The 13106-nt window shown below is 34.9% G+C and overlaps 1 protein-coding gene across 1 annotated transcript in view; it reads left to right on the top strand.

Annotated features, from left to right (window-relative positions):
- Positions 1–13106, top strand: part of CPS1 (carbamoyl-phosphate synthase 1) — a 139887-nt gene that overhangs the window by 37928 nt on the left and 88853 nt on the right. The window contains exons 7-14 of the mRNA XM_043445685.1: positions 941–1030; positions 2615–2743; positions 3302–3408; positions 4282–4420; positions 5042–5119; positions 6742–6840; positions 8571–8666; positions 11832–12021. Coding sequence (XP_043301620.1) covers positions 941–1030; positions 2615–2743; positions 3302–3408; positions 4282–4420; positions 5042–5119; positions 6742–6840; positions 8571–8666; positions 11832–12021 — 928 coding nt within the window. The remainder of the gene's footprint in view (positions 1–940; positions 1031–2614; positions 2744–3301; positions 3409–4281; positions 4421–5041; positions 5120–6741; positions 6841–8570; positions 8667–11831; positions 12022–13106) is intronic.

Below are 13106 nucleotides of genomic sequence, written 5' to 3'. Positions count from 1 at the left end.
TGCATAATGTATTTCTCTCTTGGAGAGTCCTAGCAAATTCATGTATTCCTGTTTCTATGAGGTCTTGCTTACTCGTGTCATTCTGTATAGAGGGTATATGGTGCATTTGTGAAGAGACCAGGTTGCAAATTTCATCTAAAACTTTTAAGAAACTTCGAAATCATCCTAAATTCAGAATGTGTTTGCTGACTCTTGAAGCTGGAACCAGTGAAGGCACCCAACCCTCTAGGCTTTCTCTCTCTCTATTTCTATTATTTCTTCTTTTATGACTTTGGGGAACCGCTTCTTGGGTAAATGCCTGTGAAAATGGATCTGACTCCAAGCAGTGCTTAAAACGTACATAATGACTATGATATGCTCTGGGATCCTTTTATGAAGTCTACCATTTAAATGCAAATGATTGCACAGTAACCTAAAGGGACCAGTGGTCTACACTAGTTTAGCAATTCCTCTGACTCAGACTGATTTTATCCATTAGCCCCACTTCCTAAACCTAATGCACAATAGCTCTACCTCATCCAAACTTCATTGCAAGTTGAGGATCAAGAGGTGTTTAAAGCATGGTATATCTATTATTACATCTGTTAGTGCTGAATCAGGCAATAATACTTGGAAATTCCATTGCTACTGGTTGTTAATGAGGCAAAACATGGAAAAAAATATTTGTTAATTATGGAAGCAACAAATTTCTTAGGGATAATTGTTATTACTGTAATCAACATTTTATACCAAACAGCAAAATACTTTGTTCTCATGAACAAGATAGAATTTGTGGCATTTGCTATGTCTTTCTTACAAACTGATTGTTAACTGCCAGCCATTCCCTAGTAGTTAGCGATCAATCTGTTGCTAAGTGCAGAGCATCCTGAGATATGTTTATGATATTGGCGTGTTGCTCATAGCTGGACCTTCCCCCTGACTCTGGTTTTTAAAACGGCAGGCTGTCAAGGTGTACGGCAAAGGAAATCCCGTGAAAGTGGTAGCTGTAGACTGTGGGATAAAAAACAATGTGATCCGCTTATTAGTAAAGGTAAGTAATTTGTTCCATCTCAAGAACGGGGGTGTGTAATACTGATCATTAGTATTAATCTGATTTTCTCTGTTTCAGAGAAAGCTTGTATACTTTCTCAGAATGTCAGATGATATAGTCTCGCTGCCTTTGGTCTGTGAGATAATACATTTATCCCTGTTAAAACTAGAGATGTAGATTGCTATTAAAAACCTTTGTGGTTAGTGGCAATCAAACTGGACAGCATATACATAGATGCTTCGGTTTCCTTGAAATAAATTTTAACTTTTTCATAAAAAAAAAACCCCAAAAATGCTCAAAGGCTACAACACACAGAAGAAAATGATGACTGTTCTTTTCACTTACTGATTGATATTCTGATACATGGCACAAGCACTGATTAATTTTATTAACAAAAATGCGCATGGACTCTTAAACAGTAGATGCTGTAGATGGCTTAGCCATATGACCCTCTTATTTTATCATTTTAAGTCATTTTGTCCATCTTCCAATTGCAAGTGTCTGCATCTTGTTGCCTGAGGGCTCTCTTGGGTTGGTTGGAGGCTGCTGGCAGGCAGGAAATGATGTAGAATTAATGATCCCTGGAGCAGCCCCAATCAATGACAGTGTCAATTCCCCAGCTCCTTTGCCACACGGGTAGGCTGTTTTTAGGTGAACATTCTATACTGGCTCTCAGAGTTCCCCAGTGAGCCGAAGCTGTATTTGTGCATTGTGGTATCTGATTGATAATGCATACTTCATTAGGGTCTTTCACCATGTTGCTTGCTATTAGTATTTCTTGGAAACTTCTCCAAAGAAACTTCTTTCTCTCAAATTCTTGTCTTGCTAAATGCTTCTAGCAAAACAATCAAAGCCATCTTCCATCCACTTTTGTATAGAAAAGTTCTAATTTTTCTATTAGAATACAGATATGAAAAAACCCAGGAAAGAAGGCAGATTAAAATTTGGTAAGATAAAAAAATGAGGAATTGAAAAAGGTGAGAGGTGGACCAAAATAAATATTGGAGGAAATGGGTTCATCTTCTGTTTTGCCACTCCCTTTCCTGGAGTAAGTGAAGATAACCTGCATTCTTGTGTGCCCAGTCATGAAGCCTTTAGGTTTGCAACCTCCTGAAGTGAGAGGAAGTATGGGAAAGTGCATTATCTATTTTTTCAGAATCAAAACTTAAATGCTATTTTTTCCACATTTTATTGTAGGGTCCCTTTATACCCCACAAAATATGTCACCCTAAAGAATTTATGCTTAGCATTATTTATTTGGATCATGTACTCTGTTTCCCTTCCCTTTAGGGAATAATTAGCGAAGAGAAGGATAAGCACTTTGGCAAAGAAAAATATTATTAAATTGACCATTCTTTTTTAAAAAGTTTTTTCTTTTTCTTTTTTTGATGTGGGCCATTTTTAAATCTTTATTGAATTTGTTACAAAATCGCTCCTGTGGTTTATGTTCTGTTTTTTTGGCCATGAGGATCTTAGCTCCCCAACCAAGGACTGAGCCCATACTCCCTGCATTGGCGGGTGAAGTCTTAACCATTGGACCACCAGGGAAGTCCCCAATTGACCATTCTTGTGTTTCTTCTCCAGCGAGGGGCAGAAGTGCATGTAGTGCCTTGGAATCATGATTTCACCAAGATGGAGTATGATGGGCTTTTAATTGCTGGAGGGCCTGGCAACCCAGCTCTTGCACAACCACTAATTCAGAATGTCAAAAAGGTATAGTGAACCTGGAGAGTGTGTCTGTGTGTGAACTGGAGGGAGTCTGTTCTGTAATGTACTTTATTTATACAAAAATATTTTTAGTACTTCTGTTTGTGACTTTTGAGGTAATGTCAGCACAGATAGTGTATAGGGGGAACTAGCCAGGAGAGAGTTCTACAGGAGAAAGAGCAAAGACCGTCAGGCAGCGTAGCTGGGATTGTGTCCGTGAGTGTTGAGAACTGGAGTTCGATTTCCAAATGTGTTGTCTGAACAACTGTAAAATGGTAACTTGTGTCACTCACCATGACCTTGGGACCTATAAGACTTTCGCGTTTCTAGAGAAATATTAAACTAGATTTAATTTAGTCTGGATGTTGAGTACATTCTATTGAATTTTATTGCTTGCAAATTGTCAATCCTGTCCTTATTCATAATCTAACTTTTTATTCAATTACTATTTTCTTTACCTTGCAAATTAAGGGGGGAAAAGATGCATTATTTTACTTCTTCAGAGGTTGTATTTTTTTTTTGGACCTGATCTTTTGGATTAATAACCTTTTTTTCTTAATTTAGATCTTAGAGAGTGATCGCAAGGAACCATTATTTGGAATCAGTACAGGAAATTTAATAACAGGATTGGCTGCTGGTGCCGAAGTCTACAAGATGTCCATGGCCAACAGGTAAGGGAATTATATTTCTGTTTACATGTCAGACTGGCTCTGAAATACTGTTAGTAACTAAACCAAAAAGGCTTAGAGAACTTACATTCCATTTTCTTCAGAATAAATAGATAACCACACTATTACATGGTTCACAGTTGTCTGACTACCTGATACCATTTTTATCACATTTTGGAAAGGCAGTCTTCTCTAACGATAACTTGGTCACAATTTAAAGTTATTTTCCTTTCCTTGACATAAATTGAAGCTATAATACTCAATCAAATGCTATTCCAAGGGAAATTTTTCGGATTTTAAGCTTGATTTCAGAGCACTGACAATATTATGAAACTAGTATAACTCAAGAACCCAGAAATCTTCAGATCCTATTGGTTTTACTTCCTTACCCTAAATGATGTTAATTTGTTCAACATGGAACTTTCTCTCCCAGTCCACCCTCCACATGAATTATAATTCAAAATGATTCAGGACTGAGGAGTAACCTCTTTATTATCCCCCGAGTACTCTCCTATAGCTTAAAATTACTGTAGCACCCTTGAAAGAAATTGCTTATATTTGTCTGTCTTTAAGCTAGTAAGCATATCTTAACTTTTTGTTATGAGTGCAATTCCCTTTTTATAAAACCGATCATATAAGTTTAATAGACCTGATATTTAGCACACAACAAAGCTTCCTGAATTGATTTTTAAAAAAATTTGCTAAAATTATTGGGATTAACAATCTGTGATTTTTCTCATGGAGTAATTTTTCACTGAGCAACTGAAACTTTTGAATTTTAATAGGCTTTACTTGCTCTCTATTTTACATCTAGAGCATTTATGTTATTTTCTTTGCTTTTCCTTTTCTATATTCTTTTTCACCTCTTCTATCCAGAGGGCAGAATCAACCTGTTTTGAATATCACAAACAGACAGGCTTTCATTACTGCTCAGAATCACGGCTATGCCCTGGACAGCACCCTTCCTGCTGGCTGGAAACCACTTTTTGTGAACGTTAATGATCAAACAAATGAGGTAAGTGAGTGAAGAGAAATTCAGGAGTTTTAGTACTCTGTTTTGAAAATACCTTTCCCTTATTTATGTGGGCTTTTCTAGGGTATGTATGTGGAATAATTCTTGTTATAGATTATTTTCCATAGCCCTCTGCTTTTAAAAAAAGTCATTTCTGTCTTATTCCCTTGCCAGTTGACTCATTAAAGATCCACAATTTGAGTGGTTAATCAATGACTGTCTCACACATTCATTGCTAATGGGTGATTGGTGGAAGGAGATCTGTTTGGGACCAGTCTAGGCAGGTCTTTGCGTCTCAGCACTGAAGTAGCCTTTGAGAAACCTTTGGAGAAGTAATTTAGGAGTTGGAGAAAAGAAGAGGATTTGAGTTGATTCTGATCAGAGCCTAGAGGGGCCTGAAATGTTATAGAACAAGCTAGTTTTTTTTTTTTTTTTTAAATAGGGGAACCACATCAGTTGAGTCTTTATTGGTTTATTTCTATTAGTACTGTTTATTTTTTGAACGTTCTCAAACTTTCAACCTAGTTTTGAAAATTTGAACATCATTGTCCGCTGATTCATACCTATTCCTGGTTGACATTCACTGTTACTGTATGAATTTCTTCCAATTTCTTATTCCTTTAGGGGATTATGCATGAGAGCAAACCCTTCTTTGGTGTGCAGTTCCACCCAGAAGTCGGCCCAGGGCCAACAGACACTGAGGTATGTCAGAAAGATGAGGTCTATTACATAGTAACATTTTTTACAAACAGAAATATATGAAAAATTGAGAAACCAAAATAATTACCTAGGTGGTCTCGCTACAGAACATTCTTAAAAAGAGTGCTCTGATAATGCCTGTGTTGTTTGAAAAATTTCCCCATGATTATCATGGAGGAAACTTCAGTCTTTTTAAAAATTTGAAGTCGAAAAGCCCTTAAGAAACTAATGCAATGTGATTTTTATTTAAATGATTATCATTTTAATATATTTAGTTCTGAAATTTACAATTGTTGCACTATGCAAATGAATTCCCTCTTGCTCTCTGGTTCTCATAACTGAAATGAAATTTTAATCCCCCATCTGTGAGTTCACAAAAATCCCTATGGCAACTGGTTGTGTAGCCATAAAGGGAAAATAAACAGCAACAGGAGCAAGAAGAAGAGCAGGGTTGTGGGGAGTGGGGAAGGTACGCTTTCACACACATATGAGTCAGATCGCTTAAGCAAAGAACCATAAGGAATGCCTAGAGGAGTTTTGTTTTTAATTTAATATTTTTACTTTTTTGTGTGAGTTTTTGGTTCAGTGTTCAAGAACATCTTTCCAAAAAGGGCTTGTGGAGATATTCAGAAAAGTCTGGGAAGTCTGAAGTGACTCTTCCTCTTATACATGCTAGGGCCTGCAGTAGTGATATTGGCAATACTTCCTTGTCAGCAGATGCTCCCAGAAAAGACAGCTGGGCAAAATGAAGAGGAGAATAGGAATTTTCCCTTTGTAGACTCTACTTCCTCATCCCTGAATTGCCCTTTTCAGATATTTATATTTTGTTCTTATTTTAATATTATTAGGAAAGAATGGTTCTTAATAGCCAAAGTCAGTACAATATTACCTACACTCAAAAATAAAATTTAGTTGCATACATATACATCTATTGCCTACTGTGTGCTAAATACTTTTTTAACTTAAAATTTAAATTATTTGCCTATATTAGTACTTCAGATTAGGAACACTGAAATTAAGATATGTGATATCTGGTCTCACTTAGTTCTTTTTTTCTGCCAAATAGTTGCAAAATGAATATATTTGTTGAAATTTGTCATGTCTAATGCAACAGTGGAAATAAATTCATTGTAAAGCTTATGAATCTTAGAAATATTTGTATATGTAACACAATCTTTAGAGATATTTTTAGACCTGATAGACAATTTAAAAATCCAGTTATTTCTCACTGTAGGGTGCATAAGTAATATAGCTTCCTTTTTTCTTTTTTTTTGCATAGCTAGAGTTTTATTTAGAAGAAGAAAATGCTTCATAATTAAGGGGCTGAAAATGACATTCTCAGAAGGCATTATCTGAAATGTTCATTGTCCGCTGAAAATGTTCTTTTAATAGGATTTAACATGAGCAGTTAGAAGTGTTTATTTGATCTAATTCTTATAGCAGTAAATATTTAGTTTTGCTAGCTTTGGCAACCCCCACCCCCAAACAAATATTGCATAAGAATACTTACCCTAAGAAGTTATTTGTTGCTTATCTAAAGTTCAAGTTGAACTGGACATATTATATTTTAAGTGACAATTTTGTGAGTTTTGAAACTTCTAACTAGTTGGCTCTATTTTTTCTAGTACCTGTTTGATTCCTTTTTCTCACTGATAAAGAAGGAGAAAGGAACCACCATTACATCGGTGCTACCGAAGCCAGGCCTAGTAGCATCTCGAGTTGAGGTCAGTATATGTGGGCTTCTTTTTGGTGTACGTATTTTGGATTTTCTCTATTGTGCGATGCCTTTATTAAGTGAATGAAGTAATCTGTTTTGATGTCTATGAAAGACGATTGGTAATATTGCAATCACCCATCACTTTAGCAGCTAACTATTTGGTCTGTTCTACATGAGTCGTTGGATGTTCACTGGAATCTTCATGTTGTGATTTAAAAATCATGTCTTTTAAAATTCATCTCTTCTAGAACATTTTTAATAAAAATAATTTAATAAAGAGTAAGATTTAATTTAATTTCAAATTTGATAGATTGTCCATTACTCAATAAACCAGAGCCCAATGCATGTTTGAGATACAGTTCAGACTATAGTCATTATAGATGGTCACATTTTTTTAACTAGAAGATCTATTATTTAACATCATGAGTGGAATAATATTGTTTTACCTCTAAAGAGCAGATAGATAAGGATTAATATAGCCTAAGACTTGAATCCTTATTTGTTTGAATATGTATGTTAATATGAAAAGGTTTCACTCATTTCTTTCAAAGTTAGGGCACACACAATTCATTATTACATAAAATGTAGAAGGCTATAGGTGTATTTTTAAGTACATATACACATATATATGTGTACATATGTACATACATGTACATATATGCATATATATTTATTATATATGTGTATATATATACACACATGTATACACATATATGTAAAATCCTCTTATCATGAATAAAAATACTTGATTTATATGCTTACATAAAATGATAAGTTGAATTAGATAGTTTGTTTTAAAGATTTCTATGACAGCCTCTTTTACTGAGATGGAAAGATTGGAGGTAATCCAGCCACTCAATGTGGAACCAAACTGTGGGTGCTCCATAGCTAACGAAGCCATCCACCATATAGTGTTTTTCTCATAATATCAACTCATACTTTTCAGATGCCTTCCTTTTTTAAATGGTGAGGTAAAGGGGAACTTGGGATTCTACATTGCATTACACATAGTAGGCACTCCATTAATACAAACTGTTTCCTAAGTCCTTGTCTCTTAGTGACCTAGAACATCTTCCTCTAAATGGCTTGGCAGTTGTGGTTAAAAAAAAGCAGTATTATTACTTACTTGAAGTCATATGTATAACTTGTATGAATTCCAGTATGTAGCTAAAACATGATCTTTTTATTATTGTATTTTCTGTAAATATTTCTGGATTGAACCACAAAGTAAAGGCAAAATGTAAATATAAAGGTGTCCCTGTTTCCCCTTGCCTTCTGGGTTTTCTCTTCATTTGTTAGGAAAGGTTCACAGGCTTGTTTCCGTTTATGCCCATTATTTGTCCAGCAGAAACCCATGGAATAATAATACATTTAGCCAATTAAAATTTAAGGCGATTATCTAAAAATTATATACAAATTATATTTACTATAAACACATATAGATATACATTTCCGTATATATGTAGTTATTTTTAGATATTTATATATGTTTAAATAAAATGTAGACCTCTTCCAAAAATTTTTTGCTTAAGTGAAAAAAGCTTCATGATCTTTGGAAATTTCTTTTCGAGATGTTTACATTGTTGATCTTTTTACTCATGTGTTGTATATTTCAAAACATTGTACTTTAAATCCCCACATAAAGCCAGATAATATAGTTTATATTTACCATACTTAAAAATGACTTATTTCCCCATATTAGTAATAAAAGTGATGTCATTTTTTTATTGCTTACAGGTTTCCAAAGTTCTTATCCTAGGATCAGGAGGTCTGTCCATTGGTCAGGCAGGTGAATTTGATTACTCAGGATCGCAAGCTGTAAAAGCCATGAAGGTGAGAGACCATGATCTTTCCTGGAATTAATATACTCCCTTTAATGAGTCTAATTAGTATTTTATGATTTAGATTTATGACACTACCTCTTCTCAAAGTCATTATAATTAATTTCCTTCACTATTCCTTACACATCTTATATAAAAGGAAGTTTGATCACAGACAAGATTTTTAACTTTCTCAACTGTGCACACCTGCAAATTAAGAAGATTGGATTGATCTACAAATTTATCTAAGATATCCCTATTTAAACTAAAAACATATAAGTCTACACTATAGATATTACTTGTTAAGGCAGTGAGCTTTTAAAGCATATTTGTCTTTTGTGTGAAAGAGAATTTGGGCATACCTGGTGCTGTAAAGTACTTTGAATGTTCTAAGGGATGCTTCAGGCTTCTCTTCGGTTGAAACGGGGAAGATCCAACCAGAGGAGCAAAGGCAACAATGCCTTTTGTCCAAGCTTTAGAAGTTATTGTGGGCTACCTAATTTCACCATCTGTGACTTGGACTGGAGACTACCAGGATGGTATAACTGGATTTTCGAGTGGAATAGAGGGTTTGCTAACTAAGTTGCGAAGAATATCCTCCCTGTTTCTTCAGTCTCTGGAAATCTCCCCCATCTTTATCATAGTAAAATAAACCTGTAGAAAACTCACTGTACATGTATGCTACTTCTGTTGAAGAACTAACTTGGCTTCTCCTTGGTGTCCTTATTTCCAGAATAGTCCACATGTTAGTGTTAATCAGGCCATCCAAAGGCAATGTGCGCTCTCTGAGACCTTGCCCCAGTCTTTGTGGTATCAAGCCACTCTTACAAAGAGACTTGGCTAGGAGAGAGCTACATAGGGAAGGCAGCAAGAGGCCCACCAACATGAAAGATGGCCAAATTTTTCCTTTTTCTCTTTATTTTATTCAGTATTCTATATACAGAGATTTTTCTCCCGACAGATGTCTGTTGAAAATAGACACAGCCCCCTGCCCCAAATACTTTATTTACTCTTCTTTCCATTTGTTTTTATTTTTAATACTCTTCTCCATACACCCATGTGTGTTCACCCACATGCACACATGCTTTTTGTGTACACTTTCAACGTGTGCCTTATTTCACAGTTCAGTTCAGTCCAGTTGCTCAGTCCTGTCCCACTCTTTGTGACTCCATGGACTGCAGCATGCCAGGCTTCCCTGTCCTTCACTATCTTCCAGAGTTTGCTCAAATTCATGTCCACTGAGTTGGTAATGTTATCCAACCATCTCATCCTCTATTTCACTGTATTGAGGTTAAACTTATCTTTAGATAAATAATTAGTGGGTGTCCAATGGTTAAGATTGGTTAGAACACAATTTAAATGTGTTCAGAGTTTAGAACACATTTAACTAGCCTGCAATTTTTTTATCCTATCTGGTAGTTTTATTAAGAACTAATATTTTCATAGGTTGTGTTAATATTTTTTATATGCATTGCATCCAAAAGGTGAAGTTATACATTTTAGATGAAGAATAGGAATTATTAGATATAGTACCATGATTAATTAAGAGGTTAATAGGGATGAATTTATGAACTAAATATTTAAAAACTTAGATTATGCATATATTATAGCTGGAACTATATTAGAAAAAATGATGTAAATTTATTAAGATGGTTTGAAATTATTTCTAAGTTTTAAAATGAATAGAAGCTCATTACATGTATTTATGGGACCTTTTCCTATGTAATTTGATTTATAAAAATAGCTATATTCATTGTACGGCACATTCAGGAAAATACTTAACAAATATACTTTTCTGTTGTTACTTTTCTAGAGCAGTGAGACCTTCTATAACTTCTGTTAATGATGTGTTCTTCATTTGGACTCAATTATTTAAATTCTAACTTATATTTTAAATGCATATGCTTATCTATATGTATCCATTTAATATTTTATTAATAATACTCTTTTTAAAAAACAATTCCTTACATTCTTAGAGAGGACTCATATTGAGGAAAGGACATAGGACTTGAATCCTAAGACTTGGATTACAGTCCTAATTTTGTTTTTTATCACCTATGTGATCTTTGGCAAGTCACTTAATCTTGTTGAATCTCAATTTCTTCATCTGTAAGGTGAAAATTTCTTTCACATTTTTGCTATAAAAATCATGTAAATTAAGTAAAAAGAACATCACAACTTTTAAGGCACTATTTAAATTTAAGGTAGCATGAAATATATCTCATTTTTCATCCAGGCCCTCTCCCTAAGTATATGTAGGGCCTTCAAGGATGATTTCTATACTTTCACTTGAATATTTTGTTGACTTTTTAGAAGAGTTCAAAATTGACATGCTGATGGGTAAAAAATAGAACCATCTGGCCATATTTCATAATAATTATTTTACTAACTGTCACCCTTATCCTGGTTTATAAAGTTATTATCCTTAGTACCCTACATGAAGAATTATTTTAGGGGTCTCTCCAGATGTCAGAAATGAGATAGGGCTGTGAATATCTTCACACACCCAAATACACACAAATTTTTCTTTTTTCTTTTTTTTTTTTTTGCCATATGGTCATTTCCTTTTTATATAATATGTATAAACAGTTGTATAATGCTCTTTGTCAAAGCACTACAGCAAGCATGAAAATCTAAAGAAAATGGAAACCAGCAGAAGGCTCTCAGTGCTTCCAGCTAATGGGAATACATTATCTTGCATTTAAAGCACATGCTCAATGTTATTTTTCAAGAAACGTTAGAAAAGGAAGCAGTTTTGATGTTGTCTTTTTTCCCATTTTATATTTTATTCATTCAGAAAAATTCAGAATATTTTATTCTTTTAGGGCTGAATTGAGCTCTGAATTGAGCTGCAAATTTGCGTAGTATTTGCGGACCTCTGGTCAAATACTATAGAAAACATCTCCAGCTTTGCTTGATACATGTAGTGACAAGGAATTTAGAGTGATTGTCATTAGGTAGCAGCTCTTTTTGGATAGTTTTATTTGCAAGCAATTTTCTTTCTTCCTCTCACCAAATGTTTGTCATCTTTTAACACCATTCACAGTGGTCCTGTTACTGATCTCTGCAGCCCATGGAATAACCTAAAATTTTGTTACCCAATAATACTCTTCATTTGAATTATGACTATTCTCTTTAGATCACATGTTAAGATTCTAGATCCTTTTGTTTCTTTCAGGAAGAAAATGTCAAAACTGTCCTGATGAACCCAAATATTGCATCGGTGCAAACCAATGAAGTGGGCTTAAAGCAAGCAGATACTGTCTACTTTCTTCCCATCACCCCTCAGTTCGTCACAGAGGTCATCAAAGCGGAACGGCCAGATGGGTTAATTCTAGGCATGGGTGGCCAGACAGCTCTGAATTGTGGTGAGTTCTTTTATTTGCAGAGTTTTGGGTTATCTACTTATATATAACAATTTGTTTAAATTTATTTAACAGTTGTGCTCTGTGTGTTCATAAAAGCTTTCCTCTGTGTGAGGAAGCTTAGCAAACAGCCACCTGATAATGTCACATGATGAATATTACCAGTTTATTTCCCAGAACAGCTGGGGGACAAAAGGGAAACCTTTTGCTTTAATGCTTTGTGGTAGTTAAGTAGGTTTTTTGAGTCCCCTCCTCTGTCCCATGCTACTGCTTCTCTCTGCTTCCAGTGAAACTCCAGGAACTATTATGAATGAAAAATGAGAATTAACATTGATTAAGTGCTCTGTGCTCTTATGTGTCACATATATTTTCACGGTCACATAGATGAGTCTCTCTATCATCCCTTCACACAACTGCTGAGTCCAAGCTCTGTCCCATTTGAAATGTTTTAAATCTTTAGAAATAGATCATTATTGAGAATCCTATTGCTAGTTCCAGGAAGCAGTTGGCGATGTAATGTGTACATCAACTGTAAAAAGCAGCCAAAATTAGACATCAAATTAGTGGGAACACAAACAATGTTGATAACTTTTAGCCCAGATAGATACCCACATCAGTGGGATTAGTTAAATAAGAGAAGTTCATTATAGGAATAGACTTTACTTAGAAGGAAAGGAAATATGCTAAAATCTTAAGCCTTACAGTAATCCTATGATTTTTATTAATTAGAATAATGATTTTTATTCTGAGAATAAAAGTGAACATACATGTAATAGTAGCACCAACAAAGTACATGTGTGTGTTAAGTAGCTTCTGTCATGTCCGACTCTTTGCAACCCTATGGACAGTAGTCCTCCAGGCTCCTCTGTCCATGGGATTTTGTGGGCAAGAATACTGGGGTGGGTTGCCAAACCCTCCTCAAAGGGATCTTCCCAACCCAGGGATCGAACCCACATCTCTTAAACCTCCTGCATTGGCAGGTAGGTCCCTTACCAGTAGTGCCACTGAAAAGCCCAGTACCAACAAAAACTTTTTGGAAAAAAAATTCTGAAGATATTTTAGCACCAACAAAATATTTTGCTAAGATG

This window comes from Cervus canadensis, chromosome 24 (assembly GCF_019320065.1).
Source record: "Cervus canadensis isolate Bull #8, Minnesota chromosome 24, ASM1932006v1, whole genome shotgun sequence".
Taxonomy (NCBI): domain Eukaryota; kingdom Metazoa; phylum Chordata; class Mammalia; order Artiodactyla; family Cervidae; genus Cervus; species Cervus canadensis.
This window is presented reverse-complemented; position numbering and strand designations above follow the sequence as displayed.